The sequence below is a fragment of the Gobio gobio genome (genome assembly GCF_949357685.1).
Source record: "Gobio gobio genome assembly, chromosome: 23".
Classification (NCBI taxonomy): domain Eukaryota; kingdom Metazoa; phylum Chordata; class Actinopteri; order Cypriniformes; family Gobionidae; genus Gobio; species Gobio gobio.
Window position 1 is genome coordinate 26,326,845 of NC_137119.1, and position 22,706 is coordinate 26,349,550.

The window sequence follows — 22,706 nt, forward strand, 5'->3', positions numbered from 1 at the left end:
AAGTTGGGGAATATGAACCAAACAGTTGTTGACTTCCATAATATGGAAAAAATGTATTCGTTCAGCAGAAGAAAGAACAACTTGGAACAACTTGAAGGTGATGTAGCCTAAACAATGACCGATTTTTAATTTTTGAGTGAACTATCCCTTTAAACATTAATCTAGTGTTTTTTAAATGTAAAGAGCATGTAATATTATTATTTAAAACGATATTAATATTAAAGTGGCATCCTTATTTCTCTTTATTTATTATATAAAATATTGCACCACACTATTGTAGCCTTCATAATTTATCTTAGTATTAATTGTGTTAATATAGCCTAATAAAATAAAACTTGGTTATTTTTCCTGACCGTTTGCTGTATATTAGAATTAGGCTACCTTTTATTTAGGCTATCGGTTTAAATGTAACATTGATAATTTATTATTAGTGTATATATCAATATATCATTTTTTTTCTGTCCGTCTGTGTTGATAGTGGCCTTTTATGCACACTTGCTATCTTTTAGTTAATTGCGGGCCCTAATGGATGTGAGCCACCGGCGAGCTAAATGCATTACAATACGGCGTTTCCGTCTCTTTTGTGCTCAGGGAGATCCCTACGGGCACCGCTAAACACCCATCGCACAGAAGCCGCTCTTGAAACGCCCAGGGGCCCCCGCCAATATACAATGACACTTGTTTGCACTGTGCAACTGGCGGAGAAGCAAAAAGTCTGAGTTCGGGCACGGCACTGCGCATGCGCCGCTTGACGGGTAGGCAGCTACCCCCCTGGATGAAGGAGGGTTGTCAGTGGGTCACTCTCAGTCTATCAATGCCAATTCCTCACTGTGCATTGCTGTCCTGCTTGAGATATTGACAGCTGACTACGAGCAGTTGAGTGCTCGATTAAATATTAATGAGCTGGACCGTCCCAAACTTTACTGAAACTCGCATGATATGGATTAATGTGGAAAAACTTCCTTGGTTGGTTTTAAACAAAACAAAAAAATCGTGAGAACACATTGAAGAATCGAGCGTATGGATTACAAGTGAAGTCAGTGTTGGTTGCTCCGTATCTCAGGGGAAGACATTTGAGAAGTGGCGACATGAAGATCCGGGATTGATGCAAAGTTTGTCTGAAGTCCTGGAGGTTTCTCACAGAAATATGGGATATTCTCAATTTATGGTTTATGTGCACAAAAACCCATCGGATGTGGCTTTTATGCGTTTTCATGTGTGTCGTCTTTACATTGAATCCGAAACAAAGCTACTGGAAGTCTTGTGACGGCTGGGTTAAACAGTGGATACTTGTCTGGAGCCGTTCTGCTGGATCTATTGAATTAACCTCGGAATTTCTCTGCCCAATGACATTTCCAAAGTTGTTAGTTGGGCTCCTTTTCACAGCGTCTCCTCCTTTTATTAGTTTCATTTGCCGAGTCATTAACTTAACTGGTCTAGACCAAAACCTGAAGTTTGTTCGTTGCACAGGTTTGTGACAGGATGCGGGGATGCACGGGATTCCCGATGGCCGTCACGGTGGTATTGACACTTTCGACTATCATTAACGTGAAGGCGAGTGGAGAGTACTGTCACGGCTGGCATGACTCTCAGGGCGCTTGGCGAGACGGCTTCCAGTGCCCGGAGCGCTTCGACAGCGCCGAGGCCATCATCTGCTGCGGGAAGTGCGAGCTCAGGTACTGCTGCTCCAGCTCAGAGGCTCGGCTGGACCAGGGCACGTGTGATAATGATAAGCAAACACAAGACACCAACACTGGGAACAAGGACGACAAAAATTCTGGAGCAGGTAAGCTGACATCTGCATTGTTTTCTGGTAGAGTAACTTCCTCTGTCTGAAACAAATTAGGCAATTACTGTGTAATCGAATTGTTGCCTACCCCAGCTAAGTTTAAATGGTTTAATTCAATAGCTTTCAGAGCAGCAGCAGTGTGTAACGTATATCGACCCACTTAAATCTGCGTTGTGTCCCTCGGGCGTTTTGTGAGTAAAAGCTCCACTATATGAGAAAGTTAGTTGGGTTGAGTTTCGTGTTCAAATGAGGTTAAAAACGCTTAAGGTTAATGTTGTTTGGCTGTTTATCTCCAAGAATCTATCTAAGCAGGGCTGGGGTTGGGAACTTATTTGGAACAGGCTCCATTATTCCCGAGCGAATGATTCTTTTGAACAGGCCATTTCAATGAATCACATTTGAATCAGTTCGAACGGTCACTGAATTAATCGGACTCGAGTCGTTAAATTCGTCATTTCCGACTCGAAATTAACCATGGAACCGTGTGTGTGGGTGTAGTTAAAGATACACATTATGAGTTTTGTTGCAATAAGTAGCATTTTATATATTTATAAAAAAATTTTTTTAAATAAATATATAAATCAATGTATGTATGAATTAATTAGTTATTTATTTAAATATTATTTTTTGTAATATATTGGTGGCATACCAAATATTGGATCGTTTAGAATTTAATTTTTTAATTTTTTTCTAATTATTTATAGCTGTTTTGTTGAAATCTTAAATTATATAATTTAGTAATAGACTGTTGAGGACTGTAAATGTTTTGTTTACAGTTTCTTCCTTAAAGTACTGAAAGAATCATGGATAAATAAGGAATTGGAACCAGAATCGTTCAATTACTAATGATTCTCGCCCCTAAATATAAGGGTAATGTCATTGCTACCCAGGTTTTGACAGCTGCAGTTAAATTGGCATCCAAATTGGCACCTAACCGTCCACTCTCTCACAAATGGTAAATTGTGCTGAGCGAAGTTATAAATAGGCCTAGCTGAAGTTTGTCCTCCTAGCACAGTAACGCACGCCTGCCGTCATGAATTGGTGCGGGCGGTCTCCAGTCGTCCGGTTCCCCACGAGGATCAAGTTCAGACTTGACCGGATCCCCAGTGCGATGTGCTGACAGCCTCGTTTATAGAGCCTCGCCATTGCCTCTGCCTTTTTTGCAAGCTCAAAAACTTTGAATTAAAACTGGAGTCCCCGACTTTTCCCCTCAGCTGAACTAAAAATAAACTCACACTCATTGGGGACACCGGGGTTAGTTGTCACACAATTTAATCCAGGGAATATTTCTTGGAGCAGCTTAATTTTAGGCTCGGGTATTACAAACCATTGTTTTGGCTAACAACTATTTAAATGAATAAATTGGTGGAATTAAATAACATTTAAATCAAAACACTTGTTTTGAGAACATTCTCCTGAGAGAACACTGTTCAATCATAATAAACAGGCCTAAATTGATGCAAAAGTATGGCTTTAAAGGAGTAGTTCACTTCAGAATTTAAATTTCCTGATAGTTTACTCACCCCCACGTCATCCAAGATGTTCATGTCTTTCTTTCTTCAGTCAAAAAGAAAAAAAGTTTTTTGAGGAAAACATTTTTCTCCATATAGTGTATTTATGGGGTACAACGGTTTGAAGGTCCAAATTCCAGTTTCAATGGAGTTTCAAAGGGCTCTACACGATCTCAGCCCGAGGAATAAGGGTCTTATCTAGCGAAACGATCTGTCATTTTCTAAAAATAATAATAATATACTTTGTAACCACAAATTGTTTGTCTTGCGATGCATGGCGTATTACGTAATCAGGTTGGAAAGGTCACCGGTAACTTAGGCGAAAGTACAGAATACCGTTCAAGTGTTTACAAAGCAAACGTGCAATAACTAAGTCAAATGCCCTTCACAAAAAAGGTAAAACAACGATGTTGGATTTTTTGGACGATTTTTCTTTTAGTTTTTCGCCCTAACGTGGTACTTCTACCTACGCCACGAGCAACCTTTACAACGTAACTACGTAATACGTGGTGCATCGCAGAGCTAGACAAACATTTGTGGTTAAAAAGTATATACTTTTTTATAATGTTTAAGAAAATGGCAGATCTTTTCACTAGATAAGACCCTTATTCCTCGGCTGGAGTCCTTTGAAGCTCCATTGAAACTGCAATTTGGACCTTCAACCCGTTGTACCACATAAATCCACTATATGGAGAAAAATCCTGGAATGTTTTCCTCAAAAACCTTAATTTCTTTTTGACTTAAGAAAAAAAGACATGAACATCTCGGATGACGTGGAGGTGAGTAAATGATCAGGAAATTAAAATTCTGAAGTGAACTACTCCTTTAACAACCATCTATAACCCGCAAAAACAACAGTGACACAGACTTTACATTAGAAATAGAGGGTTTTTAGACACTTCTAATGATGCATATCTGAAAGGCAAGAGGAAATGGTGGTCTGCTGTGAAGTTTGACAGAGCTTGTCTGGCAGTTGAAGGCTTGGCTCCATTTGGACAATAATGCAACAGGTGTGAATTCATGTTAAGGGGGCCCAAACCTTTTAAGGACATGAGAGGGGCCTTGCTGTTGTCCTGTGAACTTCACTGATATGTTGGCTGGATCCACTAATAACATTCTTGATTTGACTACAACAAGCCTACATAGTTTTCTTTCTTTCTCTTTTCGATTTAATATGTTAGTTTGAATGGACATGCTCATCTAAATGGTACAAAGAATAAAGACATATATATATATATTTGACATGTTTTAGCAAAACTATTGAAAAAGTCCTGGCTTGACTGTGTCGCCGTCCATCTCATTAGACACACTTTGAATTAGAACAGGAAAATGCGTAATGTCACTCAGGAACAATAAATCTATGGAAATAACCTGTATTAACAGATTCTCTATTGTTTTTCCACACACATATGTGTGTAACCGTGAATAGCGAGTAAAAAAAAGGGAGGTTTAACTGCCAAAAAGCAGTGATTTTCAAAACATGCACGCAAACTCAAAGCTCGCCAAAAATCAGGTCATTTACTGAAAAATTCCACTGTTATAGTAATAACTACCAAAGCACAAAAGGGCTCCTGTAAAAAAGACTCCCCAGTCATTTTTTTGCCCAGCAATCATGTCTTTGATTCAATAATGTAATAAATTGTTAAACAATGGCTGTATTTTTAGTATGGCTCTATAAGTAGAGTCTGTTTTGCTCCTGTAATAAAATCAAAAGCCAGTTTGCATGCTATTATATATGATTTGATTCAACTCAATTACAGAGGGTGAGAGATCCTGAGCAGATGCAACAAAATGAACTCTAAACGCTTCCCCCAGGTGATCAGACGTCTAATTAAGCTATAAAGGTCACTTTTAATGCAGAGCTACCTGTTGAAAAAAGCATGCGCATGGTCAGGCAGCAAGGGCAGAGAGGTCACCGCTGGTTGCAGGAGATTAGAGCAGATCAAAACTGTCTTAATAAGTGTTAATGAGGGGCCCCGGACCCCTGGGGACAAGTCACTGGTGCAACATCTCGTCTTTCAGTTTTGCTTCTTTCTCCAAATCCCTTCATCTCACATGGGCCAGCAGGTTACCCATCTGTGAGCGGGGTGGAAACTTGTGAGCGCTCTGTTCTGTGATTTAAACATACACACGCATGGAATATTGTAACACATCAACAAGGTTCAGCAATGCTTTAGGCTTCGAACTTGCTTATTGTTATTTGTAGGTGTAAAAGTTACATGGAGCTCAGTCACACTACTGATACCCTAGTCTTCCTTATGGCAGTGGAAGTACAATTGCTTTGGATACATAGTGGAATTCAAAACGGATATGGGCTTTCTAAAGAGACGGATAAACATTGCTCAAGGGCTATGCACAAACAAAACTCCTCCAGTGTGCTACCATCCAGCACTTTTCACTATTTTTGTCATTTGGGAGGCCTGATACTATAACATTACATTTTCTAGTATCAATGGCAGTGAATACAGCTGGATGACCTAAATACATTATAAAGGTTGTATTACAAGCACACATAAAAAAATAAATAAAAAACTTTATGAACAATACCTAAAATGCATTGTGCTTTCTTTCAGATTTTTGACTGATCAATGGGAAAAACTAAGGCAGGGAGCTAAGCCATATTTGGATTGGTTCTTTTGACTTGGATCAGTAAACATCCACCTAGTCACTCCAGAATGCGACTACTGATCGCAAACGCGATAAAAATACAATAATTAAAAATCTTTACAAGCTTTGTGTGCGAGTATACACTTTTATCTGATATTGTCTGTTTCCTTTACGCAACGACAAACACGCGCGAGTATGGCAAGCCGTTTTGACTTTTATTAATTCCCAGAATATGAATTCTTGATATCAACAAGTCAGTTTTCACTAGTTCAAATGCTAATTCTTCAGGAATTGGATTTCTGTAACAATGGCAATTTTTGATCAACAATGTTGTCATCACTCGCATAAATATGAATTCTTGATAACAAGAATTCAATTTCAGCTAAAAACTATAATTCTTGATATCTGTACCTCATAGGCTGCCATTCAAATTCAACTATTAATATCAATAATTGATTTCTTACTAGTTGAAATTCCAATTTCACATATCAGAAATTCAAATCTTACTAGTATATCATCATTTTTAATATCAATAATTACTTTGTTACTAGTTAAAAATAAATTCCTGATATCAAGAATTTTCACAAGGCCTAGATGAAATGTTATTTTTTGATATCTGCAAATGTATTTCATACATTTGTTCTTTCTGATATATGAAAATGTATTTCTGATATCAATAATTAGGAGAGTAATTTCAGATATCTAAAATGGCTTTCTTACTAGTAACAACAATCACATTCATGATATCAGAAATGAATATCGTTTCAATTTTTAATATCAAAAACAGACATTTGCACTAGTTACCACATAATTAATGATCATAAAATTATGATTTTTACTAGTAAGAATTGTATTTCTGAAATGTGGAATTGAATTTAAATGGCAGCCTATGGTGAAGATACAATGACAGATAACAGTAGCTCTTATTGTACAGTCCTGATTCCCATGTACATACTATGTACTTATTATAATAATTGCAATAACTGTGTAATAACTAGGTACTTAACTTGAACCTCTCCCTAAACCTAACCTTAACCCATGTAGTTACCTTGTATTATTCAGTACTTTCTTAGGTAATTACACTGTAAGTGCACATAGTGAAAAATAAAGTGCAACCCAGATATCAAGAATTATAGTTTTTACTAGTTGAAATTCAATTCTTGATATCAAGAATTTGGATTTCTGCGAGTGATGATGTCATTGTTGATATCAAGAATTAACATTTTTACAAGTGGAAATGTAATTCCTGATAAAAACAATTGCCAAGAATTAGCAGATAATCAAGAATTAGCATTTTAACTGCTAGTGAAAATTTAATTGTTGATAATGTTATCAAGAATTCATATTCTGGAAATTAATAAAAGTCATAATGCCTTGCCATGATGTCCGATTTGTGAACAAATGAATGAAAAATATTTTGAATAAGTCGGTCAGAAAGATTCTCATGTGGCACTGCAGAGTTTAGAGTTCTGAATCAGTGAATCATTCAGAGCCGTTACTGAGTCACTCATTGAACCATGAGTCATTTTTCACTCATGTTCTTTTTCAAATTAACAGTGAACCGTTATTGTGAGGTGTACTTTAGTTTTGTGACACTTAAATCAGTGAGTTTACTGATGAGTTTATGTGACAATGTGTAGATAAATATTGCTTACAAAAGTTTTACTGTATAAATTATTATTGCCCTTTTTGATATGAGTTTGTCATAATTGTCCTGCTTCTGCTTTGCAGTACCCATCTACGTGCCCTTCCTGATCGTCGGCTCGGTCTTCGTGGCATTCGTGCTGGTGGGCTCCGTTGTTGCCGTGTGCTGTTGCCGCTGTCTACGACCCAAACAGGAGCCTACGTCAGGTGGCGGCTCAGGAGGAGGGTCCAGTGCCCGTGTCCTCGAGACGATTCCAATGATGGCCAGCACGGGTACGTCCCGAGGCTCGTCCTCCCGTCAATCGAGCACGGCCACCTCCTCCAGCTCCTCAGCTCCTCCTGCGCCCCGTCCTGCACCGCCCCCCATGCTACGCGCCCAGGCCTCGTGCTGCCTGCCACCAGACGCCAGCGTGTACGTGAACATGCCCACCAACTTCTCAGTGCTAAACTGCCAGCAGGCCACTCAGATTCTTCCTCACCAAGGCCAGTACCTGCATCCTCAGTACATCAGTTTCGCCCACCCTGTTTCTCCGGGTCCAGCCTTCCTAGACCCCACTCAAGCGGGATACCGCCAATTGCAGTCTCCGTTCCCTCCGCCGACCAGCGTGGCTAGTGTGGCGAGTGTGACCGGGGATCAGAAATACCCTCCAATTACCATGTGAATGCCAATGGGACCATCGTAAGAAGTAAGTTTGAACTGAAGTCACAAGAAGAACACGATGAATCAGTTCAGAGCACAAAATGCCTGCTCGTTGGCATGAATACACACTTGCGTCGTTGTACAACAACACAAATGAGACTCTCAAACTGGTGCTTTATAAAACATAATGTTGTTTTCTGTGATGTAAAGGACACAGTGCAAAAATGACTGGATGTGTGTGTAACGTGCCATGAAAAGTTACTAACGGTACCGTTGTAAATGAAGCGTGCGTGTGTACATATGCGATGTATATTTGTGTTGTATAACCGTGCATGTGCGCTCTGTGCGTGACTGTATTGGTGTGTTGGTTTATGAGATGCAGTATGTGGATATGTGTGTGTAGTGCACTATATGTTGTGCGTAATGGAAATCACAGGTGCTGTAATGTGAAAAACAGTCCTGGCTCCCTATTGGATGCTTAAAATCTAATGAAGTGAACACAGGACACAGACTGTGACGCTCCACCCACTGCAACACATGCTCACAGACACACTCACTTACATTTTCACATATACACACTCACATTTTGCAGAACCAAAGTCATTTTCGCATTGCCAAGGAACAGAATAGAAAATATACACAAATATAGGCCTGTGTTTGGGCAAGCGATGTGCGAAGGTCAATTACGCAGTAAAAACTGTCTGCCAAATGTTCTCCTTCACTAAGTCTCTGCCATGTGAAAGGACTGTGTATGTGTGCCACTTTTCCTCCCCTCTTTTAGCATAAGGTACACTCGAGGAGCACCAAAAGGGTTCCAGGGCATTTCATTTGAAGTGGGTTTCTTTCAGCATGCTCAATGGCAGCAGTTTAGCGAGGAAAGAAAAGTCCTTCAGCAGAAGGCCGTCACCCATCTGAACTTGAAAACGCCAGCATTGCATCTTAAACTAGCAGAAAAATCACACTGAAATGAAATGCTGCCTGATTGAAAATCATCAGTCTGAATTATCTGGCTCTGAGTTGAAAGTTAAAACAATAGTTGACTCAAAAAATGTCATTCGAAACATGTATGACTTTCTTCTGCGGAAACACAAAGCAAGATGTGTGGAAATTTCTTCTTTTTTTTGTCCATACAATGAAAGTCAGAGTTGTTATAGCTAACTAAGACTATTAAAATGTGTTTTTAATAATTGAAATAAGAGAAAATATAAATATTAAAAGAAAAATTTAACTTATACGAAAATTAGAACTAGCAGAAAGTTTAAAGGAACACTCCACTTTTTTTGAAAATAGGCTCATTATCCAACTCCCCCAGAGATAAACAGTTGAGTTTTACCGTTTTCGAATCCATTCAGCCGATCTCCGGGTCTGGCGGTAGCACTTTTAGCATAGCTTAGCATAGATCATTGAATCTGATTAGACCGTTAGCATCTCGCTCAAAAATTACCAAAGACTTTTGATATTTTTCCTATTTAAAACTTGACTCTTCTATAGTTACATTGTGTACTAAGACCAATGGAAAATGAAAATTTGATCGATATGGCTAGGAACTAGGCGCTGTGTAATATCATTGTGCCGCTGCACCCATGGTATGGCAACAAAGTTCCTTGATTATTACGCAGGAATGAGAGTATGGTTCCTAGCCATATCGGCCTAGAAAATCACAACTTTTCATTTTCCGTTGGTCTTAGTACACGATGTAACTACAGAAGAGTCATTTTTGAGCGAGATGCTAACGGTCTAATCAGATTCAATGATCTATGCTAAGCTATGCTAAAAGTTCTACCGCCAGACCTGGAGATCGGCTGAATGGATTCGAAAACGGTAAAACTCAACTGTTTATCTCTGGGGCAGTTGGAAAATGAGCCTATTTTCCAAAAAAGTGGAGTGTTCCTTTTAGTTACTGAGTTACTCAAATAAATTTTTTTTTAAAAATAAATGAAAGCCAAATAGAAACGTTTAAAACAAATGAAATAAAAGCACAAGGAAAATGCTAAAACCTCAACATGAAAACTGAAAAAATAAATAATAAATACTTTTAATAGTATAAAAATAATACAAAAATAACTGATAAAAGTTTGTGGTTGTTTTGGACCCTATTGACTTTCATTGTACGGACAAAAACAGTTCTTTAGAAAATCTTGTGTTCCACAGATGAAAGAAATGTATACAGGTTTTTAGGGTGAACTATCCATTTCAATTTGAACATAGGAGCCTTGTCAGAAAAATAAATCTGTCTTGACAGGGAGCATGTCTTTTTTCAGACTGTCTCTTTATCTGTGGGCAACTTTACGTGCACATCAGAACTATTTTTGTGTACGTTACATGTGCGTTTGTAAAACTGAATGAGTATTTGAGGTCGAATGTGCCTCTCTCTCTGAGAGCAGGGTGCGATGTGTCTTTTACATAAAATATATTAATAATAAATATTTTTAGAGACTGTGAAGTGTCACTGGGTTGTTTGTTAGAGATGCTGAGTGCTGCTGTCAGCGGTATGTGTGGCGTCTCAAATGAAGACGTGCAGGGCCTGTTTGCACCACTGCCATAGCTAAATTAAACCAGTGCTCCTGTTACACATGGACTTTAAGTGCTCAGACTTTCATCACTCTCAACACTCATGATGAAACCGAGACCAGGGGCTGCATGCATAAATCTTTGCATAGTTTCCATGCTAAGTGTTTGCATATACAGAAAGACATTTAGTGTACTGTATGCACATGTTCATATTTCATTTAAATAATTAGGATAGATATAAATACTGGAACCTAGGCTGGATTAGCCTGGTCTGACGTCATGATTGAACAGCTGTAATTATATATATACACTACTGTTCAAAAGTTTGAAGTCGCTACAATTTATTTTTATGCTGTTGAAAGAAGTCTCTTATGCTCACCAAGGCTGCATTAATTGAATCAAAAATACAGTAAAACTAATATTGTGAACTATTTTTTATCAAAATGTAAAAAGTTCAATATATTTTAAAACATAATTTATCCGTGATGGTAAAGCTGAATTTTCAGCATTATTACGGCAGTCTTCAGTGTCACGTGATCCTTTAGAAATCATTCTATGTTGATTTGCTGGTTAAAGCCACAATATGTAATTTTTCCCCACTAGAAGTCGCTTATTCAAAACAAAGGCGCAGTTTGATGACGCTTTTATTATGCTGCAGGCGACGCTTCCGCTTCTTCTGCTCATGCGTATGTATGGTAATGCAGCGCTGTTTTATCATATTAGATGCATTTGAGTGTGTTGAAAGTTATGTTATAATGCTACTCTGTGCGTTCGCTTGACGGCTGCTATGAGACACTTGTTGCACACTGCAGTATCTAGATCGATATTAGGCATGGTAAAACAGTATTCGCGGTAAATTTAAGAAAACGAGATTTAAACAATAAGACTAACTGTGTTGAGCTATATAACAATGATTAGTTTTCTGTCGATGAATGTATCCAAACAGTTGCCCACCTGTCTAATAAAACACATAATATATTAAAGAGTCTTTGGTGTCTCCATGGTTTCGGAAATTGAGGGTAACGCGGGTATGACGTCATTGATAGGCGTGTGTGTCCGTGTCCTGGTTAAAATTGCTTATTTCTCTGGATTTAAACATTCTTGAAAATATTTGGGATAATGTAAGCACACAAGTCAACACAATATATAACATCGTTCTAGTGGTTTTTAGATATTGTAATCCAAAAATCTTACATATTGTGCCTTAAATTTCCTTTAAAAAAATGTTAAGTCGTTTTTGCTTGTCTCTCTAAGGAAGACTGATAAAACAGAAAATGATGAATGACAGAAAGTTATGGCGACTGTCAACATACAATTCACATGAACAAAAATGGTCCGATTTTTCAAGTTGTTGAAAGATGAAGTGCTGCCAGTTCAAAAAGACATTTATAGGCTGTTAACGTGTCACAGAGAGATGTTAACAGGCTGTATGTTACATGTTCTACAATGATGGAAATCATCAACTTACTAGAGTGAAAATTGTTGTTAAAATTACAAATATAGTGTATGATGAGACATTTTAGAATATCCGACCAAAAAACACCTTGAACAAAACTAAAAATATCAAAAATATATTTTCACTCTCTCACATAATCTCAGATATTCATGACCTACAAATGATGTATACATGACAGTTGAATCAGAACTTACCCTATATGTCATCGCACATGACTGATGACTTCACAGATCTGAAAACGAAATGTGTGCCTTTATTAGTTTAATTTTGTACATGCAAACGTTTTATACATAAGGCCTCAGGACAGTTGAGTTTAGTCAGTAATATTGATTACAGTACACAAATGAGATTGAGAGTTGAATTTAAAGAAATATTACTTGAAAGTGCTCACAAATAGCTGTTCATAGTTTAGTTCGTCTTGTTAGAAAGCACAGGTGTCTTTAAACATATTTAACAGTACAAGTCACTATAGTCAAACTTTCCCCCCATATAATGTCTGCAGCTATAACGTACAAACAAAACAAAAACAAAAAACAATAATTGCTGTTGTTAGTTAAGGCTGTCTGTGTTCTTGGCATTTTATATGGAAACTTTAGGGTCAGACTAACATTCAGGGAGTCCTTGGACAGAGTTGAAATGGATCCATGTGGTTCTTGCTGAGGTGGAACAGGAATGGATTCCCCATATTGGAGGCAGTGGAGCTGGACAGAGCTGGCTCTTATTCAGAGACATGGGTGTGGACTTGCTAGCAATGAGGGATCATGGAACTGATCGAGGTTGCAGGGTCACACTCACACACACCCTTACAATTTCATTAAGACTTAAATGAACTCGTATTATCCTCAATATTTAGTCGTCACTCCCATGATTAATAAAACAAATATCTATTTGAGCCGATCTGCGCAGTTTAATCCTCACATAGATTTTCTTTCACATACGCACTAAATGCACGCATGCGCATTATGTTCTTTGGCAAATTGAAAGATTCAGGGTTTAAATAAGGTAAGATCTACACATGTTGTAAAATGTGTTAGTCCTCTCCTTTCTTTCCTGTCCTTAATCTTAAGACAACACTCCACCTCAGCTCATTTCCTAACCTGTAACTCTGACTCAACTCTGAAACTCACTTCAAACAAACCCGCCGGAGCAAGCACAAATCAAACTCCACTGAAAGCCCGCTAGTGAATGTTGGCTTTCACCTTTTAAGCCAGAATATACGTGAATAAAATCACGATAAGCTCATTTTTTAGCTCTGTAATTTTATAACGAGCTCTCTTCCTGAGCTCACCACCTGAGGCATTTTGACACAACACGTAAGCTTTTCATTGAGTTCGAATTGAGTTAATGTGTTTATTTACTGGCCACTATTATTCTGTAAAAAATGTCTAACGTTAGGAAAAATTTATTTGCGTCAGATAATTCGAGGTCGCGAATCGCCAACAACCGACTCTTATCAATTATTTTTAAATAAGTTGTTTCGTCTCGAAGAAGTGAGTTATTTGAATCAGACTTAATCAGTCTGAATCGTGCCGTCGACTCTTCACTGAACTGGGAGACATTTGATTCATTTAAAGACTTTATACAGATATAATTAAAGGGACTTTGTTTAAACTCAGTTTTAACTATATTAAATGAATTGAATATATTAGATAAACAAGCGGTAATTAGAAATGTTGTCTTGGCAACAAAAAAAAAGCTGAAGTACTAAAATAACTCAAACTAAAATAAAACAAAATAGCAAAAAAACATAAAAAAAAAAAAAACAAATTTAAACAGAGCGGACCCTTTTCAAAGACTGTGATTGCATGTTTTAATGGTCATCGGCATCGTAAATCCTGCAAAGTTTTTTTATATTTTCATGTTTAAAAAAAATGTATGAACATTTATAACACCATACTTTGTATATTACCTTTGCATCAAATTACACGAATCTAGATAACACTGCAGTGAGGGTGTTTCTAATACAGCGTCTATGAGCGTTGCAGTAAAATTTAAATTTTTCTCGCTTCTGACTGCCGATATAAATCTCTAAATTTTTTCCTCTTTTTATGTGAAAACACTATTGTGGAGTTTTTCTTATGCAATTTGAGCAAGTGGGAACACAACAAATATATTTAATGTAGTCTTTCATTCACTGGTATAGAATTTTACCCAACTATGACGACTTCTGCTTCTGAGAAACCCAGAAATGTGAAAAGGGTCTATAAGAATAAACAGAATTTTAATGTTTTTGACTGAACTATCCCTATAAGAAGGAACCAATCATACGAGAGGACGACAAAACAGGACAAAAACAAGCCTTAAAAAGAGGATGACACAGAGTCACAATTCCAGTTTATTTGACCAAATAGTCCAGAAACCCGACAGGTTGAGTAAAAGCGGACAAAGCAAAGCCACAGCTGTGATCCACAGCAGCCACTGAATGGAACAGAGAGGGAATGAAAGGATATCTAGACCAAGAGAACAAGGAGACATGGAGATTGTTGATCTGGAGAAAGAGAGAGAGAGAATAAAAGAGAGAGGTAGACATAAGGAAAGAACATGAGCTCTAAGATACAGAGGCCACCATTAAGTCGAAGATTAGGTGAGACAGAGAGTCAGAGAAGGTGTATTTGTGTGTGTGTGGTAAGCTGGGAAGCTCCATGCTGCAGGGTGGGGGGTTTCGTCTCAGAGGAATCGCTGTGTGTTTTGGCAGCCTCGCTGGATGGGAAGGAGGGGTAACGGTGCATGCGTGTGTCTGCTGCATCTGTAAGCCACACCTCCCCCATCTCAGGTCTGCAATGGGCATTTCTCCAAAGTGTGTATGCATGTGGGTGGGTGTTTTGTGTTTGTTTTTTCAGTGGCCTCCCCTCTTGCATCGCTGTGGTGATGACGGATACGCCAAACTCCATCTCTGGAGATGCAGACGCTAGGACTCAACAAAAACACACATGCAGACACACCAAGCAGCACACCAGCCGCCCCTAACTGACACACAAATAAGCGTGAATGCAGCAGACAAGCCATACGCACATCCTTCCCGATATATACGCTCACATAAACGAACGTGCAGATGCATACACGCACCCACATGATAAAGAACCGAATGAAGCAGTCTTGTGACTCATGATAATGATACAGGCACCATTGTCTCTGGCTTCTGCTTCTGGTTGCTACTTGGCTCCTTTTCACCTGTCTGTTCATGTGTAGTGCATTTCGACTGGCCGTTTCAGTATGAGAATATGCCCGCCCACCCCAACCCTCTGTTTCTGTAAATCCACTCCCTCCGGCCTCATTGAGAGGTGGTGTGTTATGTAGCTCGGCCGAGTGTTGCGGTAGCTGTGCCCAGTTCAGTTTAGTTCAGCTTAAAAGGCCACAGCAAGATCACCCAGCACAGGTGTGTCGTTTAAGTCTTTTTCCAGCTGTTGCTGTGGCGACAGCTACATACTGGGCCGCTGAACGGTGGTGTCATAGGAGCGTACAACCTGGGACTGAGACACCACGCCATGTTCCTCCTGTGAGAACGCATATCCATCTATTGGGAGAAAGAAAAATCAATATATTATATATATTGATATATCACAATTATTTTTCAAACACAATAATTTTTTTGATTCTTAATATTTGGGCAGCAGTGACTAATAGATACAAGTTATCAATGAAAAAAGTCAAATTAAATTCTCAGTTGGATCTGAGCTCTCATTGGAAAGTCTATGTCAGTGACATCAATTTAGACAAAAAAATGCATTTAAAAATGGCGGAGAGCTGCTAAAAGAAAATGCCAATTTTGCAGCTTTAAAACCGAGGACAAACATTTTTTGTGTGTTGTATAATGTAATGTTTATATTTCAAACCTTTTCTGTTTATATGTATAGCATAGTTTAAATTCATAATAAGTTTTGGGTCCGTAACATACATATATATATATATATATATATATATACACACACACACATAAGTGCTGCTGTTCTTTTGAACTTTCAATTCATCAGAGAATTCTAAATATAATGCTAATATAACTGATTTCAACAATGATAATATTCATAAATGTTTCTTGAGCAGCAAATCATCATATTAGAATGATTTCTGAAGGATGATGGATCACACAAAAATGAAAATTAGCCCATGGTTTACTCACCCTCAAGCCATCCTAGGTGTTTATGACTTTCAGATGAATACAATCAGAGTTATATTAAAAAATGTCCTGGCTCTTCAAGCTTTATAATGGCAGCGAATGGGTGTTGAGATTTTTAAGCCCCCAAAAAATTTATCCATCCATCAAAAAGTAATCCATACGACTCCAGTGGGTTAATAAAGGCCTTCTGAAGCGAAGCAATGTGTTTGTGTAAGAAAAATATCCATATTAAAACTTTAAAAACTAAAATAACTAGCTTCCAACAGACGGCCACACGCATTGATTTATGGCGAGAGAGTTACCCCTGGCCTGACGTATTGATGAACGCGGAAGTGCAGAGGATAGAGAAAAACAAAGCACCGGTCACGAATTAGAAGTCTAGAATGAGAATTTTTAAAGAGAAATGTCTGAGGATTTCGATATAAGAGAAAAGGAGCTTGAGTTTGTTTGAATCGCAAGAGGCGTCAAAGCTTTCGCTAATCCTACGCCATACAACGCTTCAGGGGTTACACTTTTGACGCAAGTCAACTTGCGTAGGCCGTCTGCCGGAAGCTGGTTATTTTAGTTTATAAAGTTTTAAATATGGATATTTCTCTTACAAAAACCCATCGCTTTGCTTCAGAAGGCCTTTATTAAAGGGTTAGTTCACCCAAAAATGAAAATTCTGTCATTAATTACTTACCCTCATGTCGTTCAACACCCGTCAGACCTCCGTTCATCTTCGGAACAGAAATTAAGATATTTTAGTTGAAATCTGATTGCTCTGAAAGTCCTCCATTGGCACAATGGTACTCTACACTCTCAAGACCCTTAAAAGGTACTAAAGACGTTGTTACAAAGTCCATCTCACTACAGTGGTTCTAAAATAACTTTATGAAACGGCGACAATAGTTTTTGTGCGCAAAAAACCCTAAATAACGACTTACATAGTGATGACGATTTCAAAACAAAGCATCATGAAGCTTCGAAGCGTTATGAATCACTGAGTCGATTCAGCGGTTTGAATCGCCAAATTTCAGCAGTTTGACACGCGATCCGAATCATGATTCGGCTCAGTGATTCATAACGCTTCAAAGCTTCATGATGCTTTGTTTTGAAATCGTCATCACTATGTAAGTCGTTATTTAGGGTTTTTTTGCGCACAAAAACTATTGTCGCCGATTCATAAAGTTATTTTAGAACCACTGTAGTGAGATGGACTTTGTAACAACGTCTTTAGTACCTTTTAAGGGTCTTGAGAGTGAACGGTGCCATTGAGCCAATGGAGGACTTTCAGAGCCATCAGATTTCAACTAAAATATCTTAATTTCTGTTCCGAAGATGAACGGAGGTCTGACGGGTGTCCAACGGCATGAGGGTAAGTAATTAATGACAGAATTTTCATTTTTGGGTGAACTAACCCTTTAACCCCCTGGAGTCATATGGATGACTTTTATGATGGATGGTTGCACTTTTTTGGACTTCAAAATCAGGACCACCATTCACTACCATTATAAAGCTTGGAAGAGCAATGACATTTTTTTTTTTATATATAACTCAGATTGTGTTTGTCTGAAAAAAGATAGCCATATACACCTAGGATGGCTTGAGGGTGAGTAAACCATGGGATAATTTCCATTTTTTGCTGAACTATCCCTTTAATGAACACAGCATGGCTGGGACGGTTCACCTGCTAGACCAGAACTGACCAGCATAGTCAAGTTGGTCTTTTTAGCACTGCACACACAGGTCCTGCAGATGCCAGTGGGTGTGAAGTGTAAAAAAGGGCGCATGAGGAACATGCACTTACGTGACACTGTCTGCTGCACAGAGTTTGAGCGTCCCACGCTGGAAGGCGTTTTCCTGAAGACCCGTGTCAGCAGGTGGGCACGCTCGTTCAGACTGGACAGAAAGAGACAGGCGAGTTATGCCACCAATCACAGCGCAGTTACTGGATGATATGCTACAGACATGACAGCTAGAGGTCAAATCACATGCACTTCTACAACACCGTGCTCTATTCTGACGCCAGATACTCTTAATGATGTTCACTCGAGCAAAACATACATTTACACACACTCGCACAATTCTAAGAAACGGCTTCCCAAAGCACTCATAAACAATATTAAACTTAGGCCTGCGATCCAAAAACATCTATTTGAATATTTCCACCGCAGTAAATCCTCAAGCTTTCCAATCCTTCAAACAAAAACGATCAATATGAGAAGTATTCAACAGCTCTTTATTCTAAAATTAATATAGCCAATAAAGAAGTCTCTGGTTGCTAAATTAAATGGCAAAATTTCAATTCTGGAAACGGAATCTGATGCCATTTTGCGGCCAGTTTTGAAATGAAGAGGAATCGAATGATCCCGACCCCATCTTTGATAAACACGTTCAATGTAAAACAAATCAGTCTATGATGTTTCCCTGTAAATCAGATGAAAGCGATCCTTCCCCTCATCCAAAAAAGAAAGGGTGATCCGAAAACCAGTTGTCATGGATGAGTGCCAAACTTCTCAAGGTTACAGCTCAAACTCATATTGTGCTACAAAGGGGACCGTTTGCACTGTTATCGTTGGGAAGGACGTGGCATTCATTTGGCTGCTCTGTAAAAAAATTCGACAACAGTATATGGGATATGGCAGAACATAGGCCAACGAAAACTATGTCTGCAAAACAGATGACCGGTTGAAAGACGGGGATGATGAATGGATAAATAAAGAAATAAAAGGATGGAATGACGCATAGGCTTGCTGGTAACCGGAGCTCTTTCTTCCTCAGTCGTTTCTCTGGAACGTGGACAATCCTTGGAATATCAGACAGTTGTTTTGATTAATCAAATTTTCAATAACTTATTTTCCTCAGACCGTCCCTCAAGTACGAGTCCAGGCTTGGCTTATACTTCGGAAAATACTTTGCTTTTGTCCGGCAAGGCTAGCTGGGGTCTTCTTGGGTAAACAGAGCTACAAATCTAAACGCCTAGGATGTACTATTGAATTGTGTCAGCCTCCGCCCAACGAAGTTGAATTCAAGCTGATGGTTAATCATTCAGCAGATTTCTACACTCGTTCAGGATGACTTACAACCATTATGCTTTTTACAGCTGGATATTTACTGAAACAAATGAGGTTAAGTGTTCTGCTCTAGGGGAATGAGGGGGTAAACCCAAACAGGGCTTACGTCCAACAACCCTCTGATTAGAAGTCCATTCTGTCAACTCCCTGGCCATAAATTAGTGGCCTAAAGACCACGAAACACTCAAAGGTATTGCAAAAAATCTGCATTAGACTACACGTCCGTCTGCCAAGTTTCTGTCTCATATAGGGCTATACACCCAATACAATATGTAGAGTAATATCTCTGGGCTAAAACTGTTAAATCCATGCAAACGCTTAACTCAGTTAGCCTCAAGTCCACAAACACACAGCGTGAAAACAAACACATGCACAGAGCTACGATCTTAAGGAAGCTACACACACCCAGTGATCATAACTATGCAAACCTGACCAGCTCATGGCCCCCTGACATCGCAGAATGTAAAATGGAAAGAAAGAAGTGAAAGAAAAGTCATAAGATGAAGATGACGCTGAAATGAAGGTTCAGGGAAGGAGGAAACAGGTCACTGCACATCCCTATAGAGGGTCACATTCAGGCAGGCTGGTTCTACCTGCGTACATGCCTGCCTTTGACTCTACGAGTCTATGATTCCTCAGCATTGGGCCTGTGGGTGTTCAGGCAGGGGTTAGAGGATCACATTGAACACAAATGCAGTCTCTTTCCCAAACACACATCCACAAACTAATTCAAAAAACAATATGAAGGAATAAACAAATAATGAACACAATAAATCAGCTCTAAAACCTAGTGAGCGTTCTCCGTAGGCAATTTAAGGCATCGTAGGTCTGACGTGAAGGCAGTTTAAAAAAAAAGATATCTTCCTTCGACAAAATTGCAGCGTTGCATTGCATGCATTCTTCACAGAGAAAGCAACCCCACAATGTACTACAACAAGCAAAAATGTAGGTATGTTTGTGAACCCCCTGCAGAATCTGTGAAAATGTGAATAATCTTAATAGAATTAGAGGTATCATAAAATTTTTTTATTAATCGCATCCAAAATAAAAGTGTACTGTGTATAATTATTATGTATGTATATATATATATATATATATATATATATATATATATATATATATATATATATATATATATATATAAATACACACACACGCATGTTAATATTTAAGAAATATTTGCATGTATATACTGTTTATAAAATTGATCTTGTATATAAATATATATTTTTTAAATAAAAATATAACATTTTTGTTAAATATAAACATGCATGTGTGTGTATTTATTGATACATAATAATTACACACAGTACACACACATATATTATGTAAACACAAACTTTTATTTAGGACACGATTAATTTTTCCCCAGCATTACTGTCATTACTGTCCTGAATAAGATATTGTTCATGAAAGATTTTTACATATAGTCCACAAGACAAAAAAAAAAACTGAATTTATAAAAATGACCCTGTTCAAAAGTTTATGTACCCTTGATTCTTAATACTCTGTGTCGTTCCCTGGATGATCCACGGCTGTTTTTTTGTTTTGTGATGGTTGTTCATGAGTTCCTTGTTTGTCCTGAGCAGTTAAACTGCCCAAAGCTCTTCAGAAAAATCCTCCAGGTCCCAAATTCTCCAGTTTTCCAGCATCTTTGAACCCTTTCCAGCAGTGACGGTGTGAAAAGATGGATCTCAAAATCATACAGAGGACAATTGAGGGACTCGAACACAACTATTAAACCAGTCAAACATTCACTGATGCTCCAGAAGGAAACACGATGCATTAAGAGTCGGGGTGAAAACCTTTGAACAGGATGATGTCCAAATTTTTCTTATTTTGTTTAATTTTTTTTTTTTCATTTAGTACTGCCCTTCGGAAGCAACAGCAGGGACTTACCTTATGTTTCCTGGAAGACAAATTAAGTGCAATTTACATAACATTGATCTTCAAATTCTTCAAATCTTAATGCATCGTGTTTTCTTCTGAAGCATCAGTGAATGTTTGAACCTTAGTTGTGTTCGAGTTCCTTAATTGTCCTCAGTGTAAAAAGACGGATTTCAATATTATACAGTCACTGCTGGAAAGGGTTCAAATATGCAAAAGATGCTGGAAAACTGAAGAATTTTGGGACCTGGAGGATTGTTCTGAAGAACATTGGGCAGTTTAACTGATCAGGACAAACCAGGGACTCAAGAACAACCATCACAAAACAAAACAAAAATATCCGTGTACACACAGTATTAAGAATCAAGGGAAATTCAGCTATTTTTTGTCTTTTATGTAAAATATGTTATTTAGGACAGTACTAAATAAAAAACAACATGCATTTAATATGATTTCTCTTATTTACATTTTCACAGATTCTGCAAGGGGTTCACAAACTTTCAAGCACAACTGTCCAGTATTTTAAGTTTTTAAAATTTCTGACTATGTAGAGTGACTTCTATTGCAGTTGATGTGCTGCCAACCTCCTACGTAGGCATTGAGTCAGCTCACTAAGTTTTGAAACCGTTTATGATTTATGGAACAATTATGCATTTGCCTGCATTTATGTTAAAACATCTTGAAATACAATCCAAGCTATTTTATCTGAGTTTATGGGTTGATTTATTTCAAAGCATATTTCAGGGACATACCTGCGGCCGCTGGCATCTCTGAGGACAGCTGCCCTAGGGTCCACAGCTCGAGCTTCCAGTTCCTGCACTTCCTCTAGCAGAGTCTTCCTCACTGTGCGTCGTCCTCTGAACGTTGACATACACAAAGCGAGAAAGAAACCGTTAGTCTGTTTATGTCAGTGGCTTATATATATTGCCAAATTACACTGTCTTTTCTCCATAAATACACTGATGTGTGTTTTATGTTACTTACGCATTCCATACCACATCTTTGAGTAAACATGCTGTTGGCACCAGTATCAGGCCCAGCCAGAAGCTCCAGCACTGCATTACCCTGCCAGCCTAAAACAGAGATAAACAGATCATCAGTTTGAAATCCATGCTTAGCAAATGTCGCAACACACAATCAATGGATGCTGGATTTCTCTCTCCTTACAACAGCTGTTGACTGACTGTGTCACCTTTGACCTGTTTGAGAGTTTAATTACCCATTTACCTAACGTTGCCGCCTGCTTTTGCTCTTCTTCCCCGCTGTCTGTTTAATGGCCCAAATTAGAAGCGTCTTTTTCCACCCTAATGAGTTCCTTCTTACAACAAACCATTTATAATGACTAACGCTACTTAAAGTCATTGCTCAAAACGGTCTGAAAAAAATTACACACACTTGTTTATTAACACAGATCGATTTAAAAGCCTTCTCATATTTTCCTGAAGTAACCTTTAATGTTAATCCAAGCGGCTGGAGAAACTTCACGGTGCG

General features: G+C 38.4%; 2 protein-coding genes across 15 annotated transcripts in view; one reads left to right on the top strand and one right to left on the bottom strand.

Moving 5' to 3' along the window:
- The first annotated feature begins 813 nt into the window (after nucleotides 1-813).
- Nucleotides 814-9,381, top strand: shisa2b (shisa family member 2b). The gene is made up of 2 exons (XM_079806606.1): nucleotides 814-1,786; nucleotides 7,639-9,381. The coding sequence occupies exons 1-2, from the start codon at nucleotides 1,483-1,485 to the stop codon at nucleotides 8,211-8,213; spliced, it is 879 nt and encodes a 292-aa protein (XP_079662732.1). The 5' UTR covers nucleotides 814-1,482; the 3' UTR covers nucleotides 8,214-9,381.
- Nucleotides 9,382-14,363: 4,982 nt separating this feature from the next.
- atp8a2 (ATPase phospholipid transporting 8A2) overlaps nucleotides 14,364-22,706 on the bottom strand; it is a 69,138-nt gene continuing 60,795 nt past the window's right edge. For 6 of the 14 annotated variants that reach the window (XM_079806608.1, XM_079806612.1, XM_079806609.1 and 3 more), the window contains 4 exons: nucleotides 22,200-22,288; nucleotides 21,968-22,072; nucleotides 18,062-18,153; nucleotides 14,364-15,672 (listed from right to left, as the gene is read on the bottom strand). In XM_079806608.1, coding sequence (XP_079662734.1) covers nucleotides 15,578-15,672; nucleotides 18,062-18,153; nucleotides 21,968-22,072; nucleotides 22,200-22,288 — 381 coding nt within the window. In that variant the 3' untranslated portion in view covers nucleotides 14,364-15,577. Of the gene's footprint in view, nucleotides 15,673-18,061; nucleotides 18,154-19,631; nucleotides 19,976-21,967; nucleotides 22,073-22,199; nucleotides 22,289-22,706 lie in introns of those variants that run through there. The other 8 variants (XR_013815700.1, XR_013815701.1, XR_013815702.1 and 5 more) reach the window with 5 other exon arrangements.

Bases quoted from the DNA above. Each gene is read 5' to 3' on its own strand.
- shisa2b (XM_079806606.1), top strand. From the start codon at position 1,483: ATGCGGGGATGCACGGGATTCCCGATGGCCGTCACGGTGGTATTGACA. The intron at 1,787-7,638 runs GTAAGCTGACAT...TCTGCTTTGCAG, and splicing joins CGACAAAAATTCTGGAGCAG to TACCCATCTACGTGCCCTTC.